The 17,984-nt window shown below is 38.2% G+C and overlaps 1 protein-coding gene across 1 annotated transcript in view; it reads left to right on the top strand.

Moving 5' to 3' along the window:
* The window catches only part of ITGA8 (integrin subunit alpha 8), a 176,780-nt gene that overhangs the window by 57,365 nt on the left and 101,431 nt on the right, over nucleotides 1–17,984 (top strand). The window contains exons 9-11 of the mRNA XM_090266563.1: nucleotides 5,283–5,326; nucleotides 6,720–6,776; nucleotides 9,177–9,229. Of these exons, the coding sequence (XP_090122689.1) occupies nucleotides 5,283–5,326; nucleotides 6,720–6,776; nucleotides 9,177–9,229 (154 nt within the window). The remainder of the gene's footprint in view (nucleotides 1–5,282; nucleotides 5,327–6,719; nucleotides 6,777–9,176; nucleotides 9,230–17,984) is intronic.

The following is a 17,984-nucleotide window of genomic DNA, read 5'->3' as shown; positions in this document are numbered from 1 at the left end:
AACATGCCACGTTGTCTAGTGGGTAGAAGACATTCAATAAATGCTAGCCTCCTTTCTACTTCTCATTAGTGGGGTTGACATCCATATCATATATCTCAAGGCCAGTGATCTAAATTTTTCCTGTACACAGTGTTAATATTAAGAGACCGCTGAAGGTTTTGCCATGAGTTACTGAAATGTTTCCAAGAAAAGTATCCTATTTTCCCTCCCCTCACTGAATATTTAGGTAGTTGAATGACAGTTCTCCTAACTTGCCTCAGATACCAATCAATTTATTGTCTTGATCATTTTAAACAGTTATGAACACTTTTAATCAACATTACATTTGATAACTTCTTTTTTTAATGTTTCAAATAGTTTTTATCTCAATTTGAATGTTTATCTGCTTTTTGTTTGTTTTTTTAAGTGTATTTTATTGATTATGTTGTTATGGTAGTTCCAATTTTTTCCCCTTTGCTCCCCTCTGCCCAGTATCCCCCTTCCCTCCAGCAATTCCCTCCCCTTGGTTCATGTCCGTGGGTCATGCATATAAGTTCTTTAGCTTCACCCTTCCCTATATTATACTTAACTTCCCCCTGTCTATTTTGTACCAACCAATTACACTTCTTAATCCTGTACCATTTCCCCATTTCTTCCTCTTACCCCTCCCAGCTGATAACCCTCCAAATGATCCCCACACCTATGATTCTGTTCCTATTCTGGTTTCCTTAGTTGGATTTTGTTTTTATTTCATATATTCAGTTGTTGATAGTTGTGAGTTTGTTGTCATTTTAGTGTTCATAGTTTTGATCTTCTTTTTTCTTAAGTAAGTCCCTTTGACATTTCATATAATAATGGCTTGGTGATGATGAACTCTTTTAGCTTTACCTTGTCTGGGAAGCACTTCATCTGCTCTTCCATTCTAAATGATAGCTTTGCTGGATAGAGTAATCTTGGTTGTAGGTCCTTGCTTTTCATCACATTGAATACTGCTTGCCAGTCCCTTCTTGCCTGCAAAGTTTCTTTTGAGAAATCAGCTGGTAATCTTATAAGCACCCCTTTGTAGGCAACTCTCTGCTTCTCTCTTGCTGCTTTTAAGATTCTCTCTTTACCTTTCACCTTTGGCACTTTAATCATGATGTGGCTTGGCATGGTCCCCTCTGATTCCAGCTCTCCCAGGACTCTCTGTGCTTCCTGGACTTGTATGTCTATTTCCTTTGCCAAATTTGGCAAGTTTTACTCCATTATTTTTTCACATAAGTTTTCAATTTCTTGCTCTTCCTCTTCTCCTTCTGGCACCCCCATGATTTGGATGTTGGCATGTTTAAAGTTGTCCCAGAGGTTCCCAAGCCTCTCCTCATTTTTTTTCAGTTCTTGTTTCCTCATTCTGTACTGATTGACTGTTTTTTTCTTCCTTATATTCCAAATCATTGATTTGAACCCTGGTTTTCTTGCCTTCACCATTGGTTTTGTGTGGATTTTCTTTCGTTTCACTTAGCATAGCCTTCACTTCTTCTCTTATGTGTTTGCAATACTCAATCATTTCTGTCAAACCTGTGAGCATATTTATTGCCAGTGTTTAGAATTCTGCATCTGTTAAGTGGGCTATCTCCTCATCTGTGAGGTTGGCTATCTCCTTGTCACTTAGTTCTCCCATTGGAACGTTGGTCCATTCCCCCTTTTGGGCCATACTTCTGTCTCCACATCTTGACAGGCTCCTGTTTGTTTGCCTCTGTGTCTTAGGTAGAGCTGTCGCTCCTGTTACTTTGTAAGGGGCGGGGCCTTAGGGATTGTCAGTACAAGGGTGACCTTTTTAACCACGTCGTGGCACTGTATGCGGGGGAGGGATCAGAGAGGGAACAATGCCACTTGCTCAGCACTCGCTCCTTTTCCAGGCACTTCTCCAACTTCTGTATGGGACTCGTGCCTCTCTAGCTGTTGCCCTAGCTGTCATTCCCAGAGTGGATGGGTCTGCAGACGTTCTAAGACTGAAGGGGCCTTTAAACAAGCAGATTCTGCTGAGAGACTAGCAGTTTCTGCCTCCGTCCCAACCCCTACTGGTTTGCACAGTCAGAAGCAATGAGGCTTGATTTTCCCTGGTTCTGGGACTGTGAGCTGGTCTGGTGAGGAGCTGGGAACACTCCCCAAGTGTCCCTCTTGACTTTTCAAAACATGTGACTGTGCTTTCTGCTGATCTGCTGTTGCCACTGCTGCTGGCACCACCACCACACCACATCCTCTCACCCCGGCTCTGCCCCTCCTACCTGTCTGGATGAGTATTTCTTCTTTATATCTTTGTTTGTTGGACTTCCATGCAGTTTGATTTTCTGGAACTTCTGGTTGTCTTTAGTTTTGAGGTAGTTGTGTTCCTTCTTAGTTGTGGAGGGAGATGCAGCGTGTCTGTCTATGCCTCCATCTTGGCCAGAAGACATTTGATAACTTCTTAATGTTGTGGCTTTATGAGGTTACAGACTCCAAAGTTACTGAGTGTGATGATGGTCGATTTTTAAAAAACAAAATGCTGAGTGTCTGTGGGATGTGAGAAGTAGTATTTGCCACATGTCTTTCCTGGTTGACAAGTCTGATCCTGAAGTCAGTCAACTCCATTACATCTGACTGTGATCTGTCTTTAGGTGCCATTAGAATTTAATTCCTACCAAGTAAAGATTATAGAACACCAAGAAGTATGCTACCAGTTCTGACAGCTTTCCTGGTGATCTATCCAGATAACTTAGTTGTTCTGAACCCCATTTTATTCTTCAAAAACACTCTTCCCCATCCCTCCTGTTGCTATTGTTGAATTATCCATGCTCACGTCTAAAGCTAATATCCTCTGCTTTGCACCAGGTCCTATCCCATTTCATGATTCAGAGATGCTAGTCTAGCAATTCTTGAGTCTCCTTCTCACAATATCAGCTTTTTCCTTTCTCCTGGATCATTCCCACTGACATACAAGTATACTGTTATTTTTACCATCTTTAAAAAAAGAATCTCTTATTCCATTTCCCCTTTCAGCTACCATATGTATTTTTATGCTTCAATGGAGTCATCGCTATTCTCTGCTATTTTCATGGCCTCCCTTCCTTAAGACCACTCCTGTTAGATCAGACTCCTACCACTCTACTGAAACTGTTCTTAACCAAGCAAACCAGTGGCCTCATGCAACTCCTCTTTCTAGGCTATCAGGAGCATTTGACAGAGTTAATCTCTCCCGCCTCATTTCTTCCTTTGGCTTCTCAGAGAGTGGCAGTTCCTTCTCCATCTCTTTTACTGATTGCCGTTTTAATTTCCTTCATCTCATTCACATGACCCAAGGTTAAGTACAGTGACTCTTTTTTACTCTTTGCATACTCTGTGGGTAATCTCATCCAGTCTCACTTCTCCAGGTTTCACTGAATTCCAAGTTCATATGTTCAGCTCTCTACTCAACACTCAACATCTCTTTCTAAATCAGTCTTAAACCTAATGTGCTGATAACTGAAATCCTGACCTTCCCCACTGACATATGCTCTGTCTTCCACTATCTTCACTTCAGTAAGTGGCAATGCCAACCTCCCAGTTGCTCAAACCAAATACCTTGAAGGCAGTCTTGAACCATGTTCTTTCTTTCATACCCCATTCATATTTTATTCATGAACACATCCAGCTCACTGAACTCTCATAACAAGACCAGAATCTGACCACTTCTCACCTCCTTCAGAGCATCTACTCTGATCCAAGTCCCCACTGACATTACTGTAATATATAGCTTCCTAGCTGGCCTCCCTGTATTCATCCTTGCCCACCTGTAGTCTACCCTGAGCCCGCAGCCAGAGTGGCCCTTTAGAAACAGAAATCAGATTGTGTAACTTATTTATTTACAATGATGTTCCAACTTATTCAGGCTAAAATCCAAATCTTCACAATGACCAACAAAACACTAATGAAGCCACTAATTGCTTTGACATCATCTCCTACTCCTTTACCCCTCACTCCCCCTTCTCCAGCCACCATGACCTCCGTGTTCCTTTGAGTACTCCAGATACTTTTGCACTTGTTCCCTTTGACTAGAACATACTTCTCCCAGATCTCCATAATATTCACTTCCCCACTTTCTTCAGTCTTTGCTCAAGTCACCTCCTCTCTAAGTTGTTCCCTGACTACCCTGATACATCACAAGCCCATCCTTACTCCAACTCCAGCACTCCCTGTTCCCTTGTGCTGCTTAGTTTTCTCCACTATACTTACCTGCTCCTAACAAACCATTTAACTAACTCTATTTTTTAAATTGACCACCTCTTCCAACTACAGTATTAGCTCCATGAGAGCAGGGAATTTTACATTTCATTGTGTACCCTGTGTGTGCCTATAAATGTTTGTTGATTAAATGAGTTAATTTACTACCAAAAAGTCCCACATCTAGCCCCAAAATGAATCTACTAATGCTAACAGTATGACCACCCAACTTTGCTAATGTTGAGCACAGTATACAGAGTTAATGCTGGAATTTGTGCTCCACTTTTAGGGGCAGGAATTAGGGGAAGGGAAATTTGAATGGAAAAGGACTTTTCCAGGCCCTTCTTCTTTAAATAAAACTAAATTTTTAACCCCAATGAATCATATAATAGTTTGATTTATAGAAATGACAACTGGAAATATCTTTGGTATCAGAGATTCCAACTCCCACCTATTTGAGGTGACTGAAAAAAAAACAGGTTCAATGACTCACCCCAGATATATGACAGTACAAAGGACCAAAAACACTCCTTTGTGAATCTAGAACTAGATCTCTGTGCCCTGGAATGTCTGCCCCCTTTCCGTAGTTGTTTCCTGTACCTCTGTCATTGAAGCTTCCTCTCTTGGCTGCTAGGTTGCCCCCTAATTTTTCTGCCAACAAACAGTTTCAGGGGTCAGATTCATATTAGCTATGATATGTGGTTTTTTCTTAGATAACCAAAATAGTTTTAACATTTTAGTATTACAGGAGCTGCTAACTTTTTATACTAGTACAAAAGATGTCATCATGGTGAAAGGTGGGGAGATCAAGTAAGAGGTTTAGCCTACAAATCACACGCAGGACTGAGAAGCCAGGCAGAAACACATGGAGACTGGGGATGGAGGCTGCTAACTCTCAGAGTACAGCGTCAGGTCTTCTGTTTTCTATTGTCTGTAGCAGAAGCAGAATCCAATGCATGCAAAACCATGACTACAAACTTCCAGCTCTCTGCATGACGTACTTATTTAAGAAATACTGTCTTTAACTGATTTGTTCTGAGCTATAAATATATATAATTTGCCTTCTAAATGACTCTTTTTATCACCAGAATTGGTTGCTGGAGTTCCAAGAGGAGCACAGAATTTTGGTTATGTGAGTACTAAGGATGAATTACAGAATATTTTCTTGTGTATACAACTTTTAAATCTTTTAAAATGCCCTGTAATAGCAAGCCCCTACTGATCCCTGCTTGTTTTGTTTCTAAAAAAGGGGCTAGATCTTTTTTTCTGATCTATGTGGAGGATCAGTTACATAACTGGTGGGACCCAGTGCAAGATAACGCAGGACCCCTTGTTCAAAGTTATTAAGAATTCTAGGACATGGTAGCTGGGCATTAAAGCAAGGGTTGGGTCCCTCATAGCTTGGGGTCCTGTGTGACTGCACAAGTCACACACCCAGAAGCCTGCCTGGTCCTTGGGCATAATCTAGGAATAATTGCAGAGGACCCCATTGTTGATATGATCACACTTTAATGTCTCCTATGGTAGAAATAATAAAATCAGTTGTTTCACTAGTGCATTAGTTTCCTTAGGGCTGCCACTATAGATTACCACAAACTGAGTGGCTTAAAACCACATAAGTATACTCTCTCCAGAGGTCTGAAATCTGAAATTAAGGGGTCTGCAGGGCCACACTTCCTCCAGTGCACCTAGGGGAGAATGCTTCTTATCTCTTGAGCTTCAGGTGGCTCCCACCTCTCCTCGGCATGTGGTGGCTTAACTCCAGTCCCTGCCTCAGTCTTCATATGGCTTTCGTCCATCTGTATCTATGTGTGTCACTCCGTTTCTTATAAAGACACCAGTCATTAGATACAGGGCCTACCCAAAATCTAGAGTGATTTTATCTCTAGATCCTTAATATTTCATCTACAAAGACCCTACTTCTAAATAGCAGCATGATCTTGGGAGGAATGCTATTCAAATCTGTTACAACTAGTTACTACAAAATTAGGAAAAGAAACTAAATAGACCTTATAAAAAGAAAGACTTTTTAAATAAAAATATTTTAAATAATGTTTATTTTTAAAACATTTAGTAAACTTGTAATATTTATGGATTTGGGGTTGGATGAATACAATTAAAAGGAATAATTTTGCTACATGAATAACATTTTAAATTTTCATTTTTTGCAAAGAGGCATACTCTCCAATTTCTCATGATAGCATAAATCTATACAAAAATCCTGATTAGATAAATTAACCAACCATCAGTTTAATTGTTCTTAATGTTCTTGAATTCAAATTTTCTTTCTCTACTTCCAAGTAGTAACCATACATTTTGTCTGAATGGACCCTTAGATGTAACCATGAACAGAAAGTTTAGTGGAATTTTTAAAAGATCATTCTTATGGGTTACATTTTTATTTTATATATAGCTAATCATTTATCACTCTTCTCCAAAATTTAAGAATGATATAAGTTATAATTAAATTTTTTTCCTCAATTCTGTATCAAATGATGTAACCTATCTAATTTCTATGATTTCAGGTTTCAATCATTAACTCCACAGATATGACTTTTATTCAGAATTTCACTGGTGAACAGGTGAAGACATTTTAATATCAAATAATGTCACTTGGTACTAATAGCATATAGTAATACTGATGTCATTTATTCTATAAGATAAATATTTACTGAGCACATACTATGTTCTGGAATCTGTTCTAGGCACTGGGAATATAGTCACACACGTGACAAATGAGAACCTAGATTTTATGCAGCAGTGTGGGGCAGGTGATCGGAGGAGGGACAATAATTAATTAACAAATAAATGTCCACAATAATTTCAGATAGTGATAAATTTTACAAAGACAGATTATGATCCTTAAAAGCCAAAGTGCTACTGGGATTTGAGAGCAGTCCTGTTCTATGGCAGCCCTGTAATAGTGCCTGGTGGTGAGCTCTGGGCACCCCCCTCTCATCTGAGAAGACACAGGCTTCTCATATATCCCCCTGTACTGGGCAGAGTCAGTGATCTTGGGCTCTGTCTCCTCTTTTCACTGTGACTGGAGCCATCCCCTGATCCCAAAATTATATGGAGGTTGACAGGCTATCTGGTCTGTTCCCTTCCTCAAAGGGAGCAAGTGCTCCTTACCAGTCACTGTCTGAGGTCTTACCAAGCATGGGCTAATTGCCTGAAAACAGGCTGCTGTCATCCTCCTGATGTAATGTGCCCTGCAGTCACACTTCATACAACATCCTATGTTTTCCTGTATCTTGTGACCTGTTGAAAGTTGCCATGTTTCTTTAAACAATGAATGTGGTGCTGCTATCTAAGGTAGCCAGTCATGAGTTGAATTAGTTTCTCTAGGCAACCAATATTCTCTCCCCACTCTACCAATCCAGCTTGCTAAGAGTCTAGCAAGACTCACATTGGCCAAGTCACATCTTGGACTTTTAGATTATTATATAAAATACTACAATTCTCAACTTTTAGCTAGAGAATTAGAATAATATATTTGTCATGCAGTTATGATTAATAGAGTTTTTCAATGAAAACAGAGCATTTTTGACATTCCCATTCCCCCAAAATTGGGGCTTTAGCCTATCCATTACTCTGCAATTTTCAATAAAGCCTTTAACAATGTCTCTCATGATACCTATGAAGTAAATATGGAGAAATAAGGATGGGATGATAGTGAAGTTGGCTGGACTTGTGAATTTTGAACAACTCTTCATAGGTGGTGATAATGAATTGTTTAATGAAAACTGGCAAGATTTCTCCTTTGCCCAGATTTGTTTTACATTTTACATTTGTTTTACATTAGAAGCTCCTTAAACATTGTTAAATTTGGCTTTTTTATAACTTCTCATCTTTAATGTTCCTAGTTTTGCAATCTTGAACCTGAGAACTTAGTACATAACTGATGAGATTCCTCTGGGTAAAGGGCACATGATGCCAACCAGGAATAAGAATGTTACTGTAAATGTTTGGAATAGAGAAAAGAGGTGGGAGAATCGAATTCTTGTGTGACATTTGATCACTCCTGTACTCATTCCTTTGCAAAACATACCTGGCATCTGGCACCTATTCTGAGTTCGATAAACCATGGTCAGGCAGTACAGATAGAAGAGTGAACAACACACACCAACACTTCCACCTTCTGTGGAGCACACTCTTAGTGGGTTTATGCTGATTAAATTAGTAGGCAATGGGATGCTAAGTCAGCTAAGGCACTGGATGACAGAATATGGAAACAAAAAGTTCCTGAAAAACTGAAACTATGGGCCAAATCTGAGAAGATTATAAATCTTGAAAGCATAGGTTGAAAGACTAAAACTTAAGAGCTAGAACATGGGGAGATTATGGCACACTAGTTACACTCAGAAAAGACTCAGGAATCTTATTTGGCAATAAACACAATATGGATTGGTACTGAGAAGCAATTGCCCCAAATTAAATCCCTTGTTATTCTTTAATTATATAAAGAGCCCAAAGCAGAGTGTAAGTACTACTTAAAAGGAGTGTTGATGTGCTCATGGGGTATCAACTTCTCTTTGGTATCACATGTAGCATCTTTAAGAAAAAGGAGCCAGGATGGTATACCAGCTGAAAATATTTCCATATGAGATCTCATATGACAGTGAAATTAGATTTATTCTCTGAGGTTTAAGACTGCAGAACTAGGTAGGTGTAAGGACTAGAAGTTATAGAAGGGCGAATTTTAGTAAAGAACATTATAATAATTGAGTCCATAAATTGAATGGCCTGATTGTTGAACATCTTCTGAGGGTGTGCAAGAGGATGTCAGAGATATTGAGGGGAAAATTATATATTGGGTAAGGAGTTAGACTAAATGACTCCAAGATTCTCTGTACATTCAACAGTATGTGAATTTAATGCAAATATGTGCTCCAATTAGATTAATATTTTAGGGATTGAGATATGACTATAAAAATGGTTTCTGAACATAAAATATATCATCTTATGGTTTTCCTTTGCAGATGGCCTCTTATTTTGGATATACGGTTGCAATATCAGATGTTAACAATGATGGGTAAGTTAATAAGGGAAGGGTTTAGTCAAGGAATGTGTATAAATGACTCATGGACATGGACAGTGGGAGGGATATGATTGTGGGAGAAGGGGTGGGCTGGGGGAGGGGGAGCAATGGGGAAAAATGGGACAACTGTAATTAAAAGAACAAAAAATAAAATTTAAAAAAAGAAAATAAAAGAAAAGCATATTCAAATAACTAATAAAATGTGAAATTATGTTTAAATTAAAAACAAAAAAACAACTTCCTCACTCACCATATATTATATTCATCCATGAAAACGTTATATTTTTCCCTTAATGAAATACATCCTTCCATACCTGCTCAACAAGATAGAGACTCTCTTGTTTTAGTTTTGTTTGTTTTTGTTTGTTTGTTTGTTTTTTCAGGACAGGAGGATACATCTCCTAAAGAATTCTGTCATCCTAGTTTATACTTAACTGAGATTTTCCACATCTGCTACTTCTAGAAAAGGACTATTTTACTTAGTTTTATCTTTAATTTAATGAATTGAATAGTCCTTGACCATTCAAAATCTATAGCCATTGAAGTGTTTGATCATCTCTTTTCACCCTTTAGCAAGTGATACATTCATAAAACATTTTTATATAAGAGGTATTTTTCAAAAATATTTTTTTCTCTTGACATTGCTTTAACCAACATACTGGTAACACCATGGAGGACATGAAATAATCATGTTATTGTTTTTATATTATGGTAGTAAATTGAAGTTGAGCTTGGACCAAACAACATGATAAATTATGTTTGTGTTTAAGCCATGACTTCAAAAATGGTTATTAAGCATCTCTTTGATTCACTAAAAGCACCTGACAGGTAAAACAAATGACCAAATAAGAAAACCAATACATTGAGATGAACATCATGATTATCCACCCAGTTAATCTTGTTGGAGCACTTACTGTGTGCCAGGGATTGTTCTCAGTGCCCAGAATATAGTGGTGAATGGAACTCACATTTCTGTAGAAAGAAAATATTTGAAGAATATAGACTATGTTTCAGGATCTGGCTTAAGCACTTTAGATTCATCATTGTCAGACATTAGCTGTGACCTTTGTATAGCTAGAAATGTACTTTATACATTATATGGTGGCTTATGATTGGAGATTATTCTTTCATTGAACATACATTGCTTAAGCATCTACCACACACTAACAGTGTTCTACCTGCTACAGTATAGCAGAGAGAAAAATAGAAACCCCTACCCTCATCAAGTTTATACTAGAGTTAGAGAGGGGTGTGGAAGCTAAAGGCAAAAAACAAACAAGTCAAGTAAAGCATATGTTAGATCATGATGAGCATTGTGTAGGAAATAAATACAAAGGCTGAAAGCAACCAAGATGTCCTTCAGCAGGTGAATGTATAAATAAACTGTGTTACACCCAGACAATGGAATATTATTTAATGCCAAAAAAAAATGTGCTATCAAGTCATAAAATGACATGGAGGAAACTTAAATGCATATTATTAAGTAAAAGAAGCCAATCTGAAAGGCTAGCTACATAGTATATGATTCCAACTGTATGACAATCTGGAAAAGGCAAAACTATGAGACAGTAATAAGATTAGTGGTTGCCAGGAAGAAGGGGTGAATAGGTGGAGCACAGAGGACTTTTAGGGCAGTGAAGCTACTCTGTATGATAACGACACTGGTGGGTCCATGTCATCATACATTTGTCAAGAGCTCATAGAATGTACAACACCGAGCGTGAACCTGAATGTAAGCTATGGACTTGGGCCATTATAATGTGTCAGTGTAGGTTCATTGATTGTAACACATGTCCCTCTCTGGTGGGGATGTTGATAAAGGGGTGGCTGTGCATGTGGGGTGGAGAAGAGATATATGGAAACTCTCTGTTCTCCTCAATTTTGCTTTGAACCTAAAACTGCTCTAAAAAATAAAGTCTATTAATTATACTTATAAAAACAAAAACAAAGGCATGGGGAATATTGGAAGGGATGTGATTTTAAATCAAGTAGCTAGAGAAGGCCTGGGTGTTAAGGTTACAGTTAAGGAAAGACCCTACAGGAGTAAGGGGGCAAGCACAATGATTTTGGGGGAAGAGTGTTCAAATTATTGGAGGTGATGCATCAAAGATGAGGGGAGAGGTAACAGTGGGGAGCAGGGGCATGGAGGTCTGTGAGTGCTGCAGTTACTCTAAACTGCTTTACACATTGCCACCCTGACTCTGCCTCAAGCTGAATGGGTCTGTTTCCAAGAAGGACACCTCATCTTGTGAGCCATTGGACGGTTCTAAGTGAGGCAGTGGCTTGCTTGCTCCAGCTTCAGTCTTAGCAGGTATGTTCTGTCTGTTGGGTCTCCTGGCAAGAGTCCTCCTGGAAGCTCATTGCCCTCAGCCAGGTGAGGCAGCACAGAGGTGTGGGCGGAGCCACAGCAGTGGCAGGAAGTAGAAGTGGCTTTACTCTGGATAGATTTTAAAGGTTTGTTTGAATGTCAATCTCACCCTGGAAGCAGAGGGTTTCAAATTAAGTTGCCTTAATCCTGAGCTGTCTGAGTTGTGAAAAGGAGGTAACAGTTAGGACCACCATTCACAATTTCCAACCTGGATGAACTGCACTTGTTATCAGAGCCTTTTAGTAATTTAGAAAGAAAATAACTGAAGAACTGGAGTCCAAAACATGGCATATTGCCATTCTTTAGGGAAAACAGAAAATCCCACAGTGGCCTTCGGGGTTCATGTAGAACACACTTCTCTCAACAGATGGTCACAAACAAGCACAAGGGCTGCTCCCCCGGGAGCCACACAGCACTTTGTGGGACACAGATGAACTTAGCACAAATTCTTTATATTGCACTGAAAAATATGTCCATTTTCTTAATATTGCTATTTTTTTAAAAAAATAAAGTGCCCCTAGATTCTCGGTTTGTACATAATTAGCTGTTTTTAATTGTTTACATGCTATGTCAATTCAAGGTCCTGTTATAAGGGAGTATGCAGTAGAAGCCGCTGAGAGCCTTTCTTCTCAAATAGAAGTGGGCAGCTCATGTGAAGTCTGAGTTTACAGTAAGGAAGATATAATCTGCCATCATCTCTGTGGAACCTGTATTTCTAGAGTAATCATTTGGTATTGTTGGCTTTCAAATAGACACAAACAGGAAAAGCATGGTTCCTGTATTTCTGGGTCTATACTGGGTCCCAGAATGGGAATCTGAAAACCACTAGGAACAGTGATAGCCAATGTCTCCTCACCTCTTGAGATGGGCACTCATCCTTGGTGAAGGCACAGACTCCTCCTAAGCCTCCATGGTGGCTCCATGCAGACACACGTGGCCTTGTCTGGAGAAAGTGCTTCTGCCGCTCTCTTTTCTGACTAGGTCTCCAGCAGAGATCCGAGGCCACAGATTTGCAGCCAGCGAGAACCCTTATCTCCAAATTTTCCTGGACATTATCTATATATTTTGTCTCCCCAGTTTGTTAGCAGTTTCAAATGCAGAAAACTCATTCTCCACTGAAACTGTTGTAGGACCTAATATTGCTGTTAAGCAACATGATTTTTATCATGTATGATTAGCAGAAAATTTTTCCCTCTCTCTGTGCCTTCATGTGTAATAAGCCTAATCACATCTGACCATCTGTACTACAATCCAGTGAAATGACCTAAAATTCACTCATGAGGAAACTGAGGCACAGAAGTTAAGTGAATTTCCCAAGATCACACACTGAATAGGGAAATGTCTCAATTAGTTTCTGGACCTTCAGCTAATATACCCTACAAGTTTTTGTGGTTATTTTTTTACTATCTACAGAGGACAATTTATTATGTTCTATAAAATATAATTTCAGTCTTCAAGATTTTATAATCTGTATTAGGAATTTTCAATCAAATAAATGAGTAAATGATGGCATGACTCATTTTTAAAAGATGGGAAGTGGGATGATTTAGTATAATTGTCATTAAAGAAATCTAATAACCTCTTTTATTTTTATTTTTTTAAATAAAAGCATAAGGTGTACAACATGGTGTTTTGATATAAATATACATAGCAAAATGATCACTGTGTTCAAGTTAATTAACATTTTATCTATGGGATCCATCTGTTTCCATCCAACTATGTGATCTGTGGGGGGGGAGGGGTGGGGGTAAGAGAGCACCGGAGATCTACTCTCTTAGCCAAGTCCCGGGATACAATACAGTATCATTAACTATAGTCACCATGCTGCCCATTAGATCTCTAGACTTACTCATCCTACGTAACTGCAACTTAGTACCCTTTGACCAGTATCTCCCCATTTCCCCTACTTCTCTACCCCTGGCAACCACTATTCTACTTTCTATGAATTCAAGTTTTTTAGATTCCATTATACTCACACACACACCATTCTATCTACCTACCTATATATATATTTATATATACATATACATAAACGTATAGATGTAGTCTATATACATCTATGCTTGTAGATCTAAATGTACATATACACATAGAAGACATATAAATAAAGGTTGTGGTAGAAGAATAACATCCATGTTTTAAACGTTTTACTCTATTTTGACTATTGATAAAAAACTACATTCTACTTATTAACTGTGCATTTTAATAATTTCCAATATTGTTATAAGCAAGGTCTTCTACTTTATAAAAATATAAAATCATAATTTCAAAGTTATTTCACCCAAAGAATTTTAAGGTTGTCTTTAATTATGCTAGAAATAACTGGTGATTATAGAAAATTCAGTTGCAAATGGTTTATAAGGCCATGGCATATATGAAAATTCAGTTTGTTCCATTATATTGAAAATAAGCCACACTAGTCTGCTACATTTTACTGAGTTATTGGTTATGATTCATAAATAATTTTACAGAGTCTATATAACTCCTACAACTTTTTTAAAAATCACAAAGCCCTTTCTAGCTTTTCTAGAATTTATCAGTTATTAAGGAAGTATCAGTGAGCATTCCTCACCTAGCAGAGTTCACTACTGGATTTGACATTTAACTCCCATTTTTTTACCCAAATTCATATCATATATACAAGGTTGGGCAAAAGTAGGCTTATAGTTGTATGTATGCAAAATAGTACAATAATTAATAAATAATACCACAAGAATAAACTCTGTTTCTAGTACTCACGGCTGTAAACTTAACCTTTGCCCCACTCTGTATATGGGCTGCATCTTTCCTTTTAAACCCTGGACCTGAGTGGATGCTGTGCAGGACTCAGAAAAGGATTAAGAGCATCACTCAGCTGGTTGATTGTTTATGGTTGAGAAGTTAAGACTCCCACGTTTTGTGTGATTGATCTAGACTTTCCTTTCTCCAGCCAAGAGAGGATGCAGTACTGTTGTGAATGAGGTTATGCAGTGAACATTCTCTGACAGCCTTAGTCAGCTTTTCTATCCATTACACAACAAAAGCAAGGTTCCTACAGATGCTCCTCCAGTCTCAACAACAGAGGGAAAAAAGACAGTGTCATTAACTAATGCAAGAATTTTCCCTTTACAATTTTTTTTAATCCTCCCCTGAGGACGTTTTTATTGCTTTTAGAGAGAGAGGAAGGGAAAGAGAGAAACATTGATGTGAGAGAAAAACATCAATCAGTTGCCTCCCGTACACACCCCGAAAAGGGCTCAAGCACACAACCTCGGTATATGCCCTGACTGGAAATCAAACCCACAACCTTTCAGTGTGCAGGACAATGCTCCAACCAATGGAGCTACCTGGCCAGGTCCACCTCTCCCCACATTTTTTTAATTTAAAATAATCTCCAGGTATTATGTGTGGACTCCAAAAGTTTAGACCAAACAGTTGTGTGCATACTGGTTGGTGGTTGATACTGTCAAGCCTGTGACTGTTTTGAAAATGTAAACAAAGCTGGTGAAATTGACTTCAGTTTAGTTATCTTAAAATAGCCAGAGCTACAAACCCTGTCAATGTAAACTCTGGTAGGAATTTCTGGGTAAACTTAACAACAAATGGAGATGGTATTTTTCATCTTGAGCCCAAGCAAGCAAATCTTTTTTTTTTCTAATGGCTTTTGAAACTTATAGTATTTACACTATTTCGGAAATTCACAGAACTACAGTTTCAGCCATTGGACTGTTACTAGCATCAGAGTGGCTAAAGAATAAATTTAAAGAGATTCCTAGCAGCTAGTCAACTTGAGAGCATTTTAGAGAATATTTACTTGAAAGGAAATAGCTTTGGGTAACTACGTTTTGGTGCTAGATTTAGTCTAAGTGTGTTCTCTCATGCAGGAGAGATCATTATGATTGAAATAAGTAGAAAATCTGGAAAACTAAAGCAAAGAGATTATAAATTAAACTGACCTGTAATATAATTGATAAGCTATATTAGTTCTTGACAATCATAAAATAATTAAGTTGATTAGATATCAACTCTGGTATACAGTCTCTTAAAAAAAAAAACTACATTCTAAAAATTAGCCAGGATCATTAGCATGTAATATGTACTATTGGGGGGAAAAGGAAACAGAAAATTTATATATTAAATCAACATATAAACAATATTTGGCTGCAGAACACTTGAATTCATACTTTTTCATATTGAATATTCTCATCGGTGTCCCTGGCTGGTTTGGCTCAGTGGATTGAGCGTCGGCCTGCGAGCTAAGTGTCGCTGGTTCGATCTTCCAGTCAGGGCACATCAGAGAAGGAAAACTCTGACTCCAAAAAACCTCCGCTGCCTTGCGGCATACCTCTTCAGGGGAAAGGCTAAGGGAGTAAACCCCGACAGAAAATCCGGAGCCGGAGTCCCTAAGGCGGTTTGACGTTGTAGTCAACACCGGCAACTCCTGCGGCGCACCTGAAGCCAAGCTGTATTGACTCCGTCTTTCCCTTGGACCCTTCAGCTGCGAAGAGAGGGGGGGTCTGCTGCATGGGCAACAGCAGACCCTCCATATCACCCTGCCCAGGCTCTGTAGCTTCAGCTTCACTGGAGAGGACACTCCAGCGTCATCACAAGATGTTGATTCAACACGGGAGGAGACAGATACTGTGTCACTCCCGAGTCGGACTGCACAGCCATTCTCGGCGGTGCAGATAGACTCTTAAGAAGCTACACCATCGTCTCTCTCGAGACGGACGGCTGCCGACGGATTCTCATCGGTGGGTTCCTTCACCCTCTCTTTATCGTTATTTATGCTCTGCTTTTCAGGAACACATATATAATGTTTCTACAGCAAACAACATATGAAGAATGAAAAATTGAGCTTAGAGTGGATTTAGACATAAAAGAAGACACAAATAAAACCTGTGTTAAAACTACACAGATTTAAAGAAAACTGCTTAAACATCAGGCATGTCAAATAAAGTGAAAGTTAGCACATACATCCTATTATATAAAATGCCTTTATGTAACATCTTAGATCTCATTCAAACCACTAATGTGACCCAAACAGAGAATATGATTTTAAGTGAAAACTGATCATTATTTATTTTTTCACATATATATGAATATATGTATACAGTAGTCCCTCTCTGTATCGCGGTTCACTGTATCGCAGGATTTTTAAAAATATATTTAATTATTTATCGCGGATTTTTTGCTATATCGCAGGATTTTGCGGTACTGTATGCATATATTGTTAGAGTTACGTAGGTTTAAGAGTGTAAAATATGTTTAAGAACATAAGTAGTGTTTATAAAAGTGTGGAAAAGGTTAATGAGGGACTGGGAATGGTTTTAAGTGTGTGGGAAGGGTTTATAAAGCCTTAAAATGTATATAAATACTAAAATAAATGTAAGGTTCCTACTTCGCGGATTTTCACCTATAGCGGGGGGGGGGGTGTTCTAGAACATAATGCCTGCAATAAGTGAGGGAATACTGTACACACACACACACATACACACACACATATATTCACACATACATATATTTAGTGTATAATAGCCTGGGTACCCTCCTAAGAGAGTATAGCTAGTAACAGGCTGGGTGATTTTATATATATAAAATACAGCTACTTTATCAAAAGGTCAATGAAAAATATCTTTACCAATAAATATTTTAAAACTTGAATTGGATATGTTCCAAAAAAGCAGTTGAAAAATACATTTTGAAATAACCTAATAGCTCACATAGCCTCCTGCAGTAGTTTTCAATGACTGTTTTATTTGTTTGTTTGTTTTTGCTTCATGGCCCATAGTAAGAAATACACTTAACATTGCAACCTAGTACACACACACACAGTTGAACCAAAAGTTTCATGGAACATTTATCCTTATGTGTAATTCATTTACTTCCACATTTTCTATTATATTTTTTCATTTTAAAAAGTTGCTTAAGACCCATTAAATTGATTTCACAATACACTAATGAACTGTAAATAGAGATTTAACAACAGCAGCCTAAACAACAATATATACTGTGACTCTCAAGTGGTATTGCTAATATAAAAGTTATTGACACGACAATCAAAATATTCTGTAAGGCACATTGTACCAATTGAATTCAAGACAGTTATTGTCTCTCAGCCTTATGAGAACAGAATCATAAATTAAGAACAAATGTCTTTCTCTTTTTTGTCATTTAGAACATTTTAGAAGACTTAAACTTACATATCTAGGAAAATGTATTTCTAAGAAAATAAATCTGTGCTGTCATAATACTCCAAGAATCCAAAAATTTCTTGGATTTGCTGGTCTTTAACAATGACAAGTTAAATAATTTTTCATTTCTGGGACTAGGCGTTGGCAGTGAAAAACGCAGTGAGCCAATTGTGTCAGTCCCATGTCATGTTCTTACCCTCGGGGAACA

Source organism: Furipterus horrens, unplaced genomic scaffold, assembly GCF_987537825.1.
Source record: "Furipterus horrens unplaced genomic scaffold, mFurHor1.1.pri manual_scaffold_2, whole genome shotgun sequence".
Classification (NCBI taxonomy): Eukaryota; Metazoa; Chordata; class Mammalia; order Chiroptera; family Furipteridae; genus Furipterus; species Furipterus horrens.
This window is presented reverse-complemented; position numbering and strand designations above follow the sequence as displayed.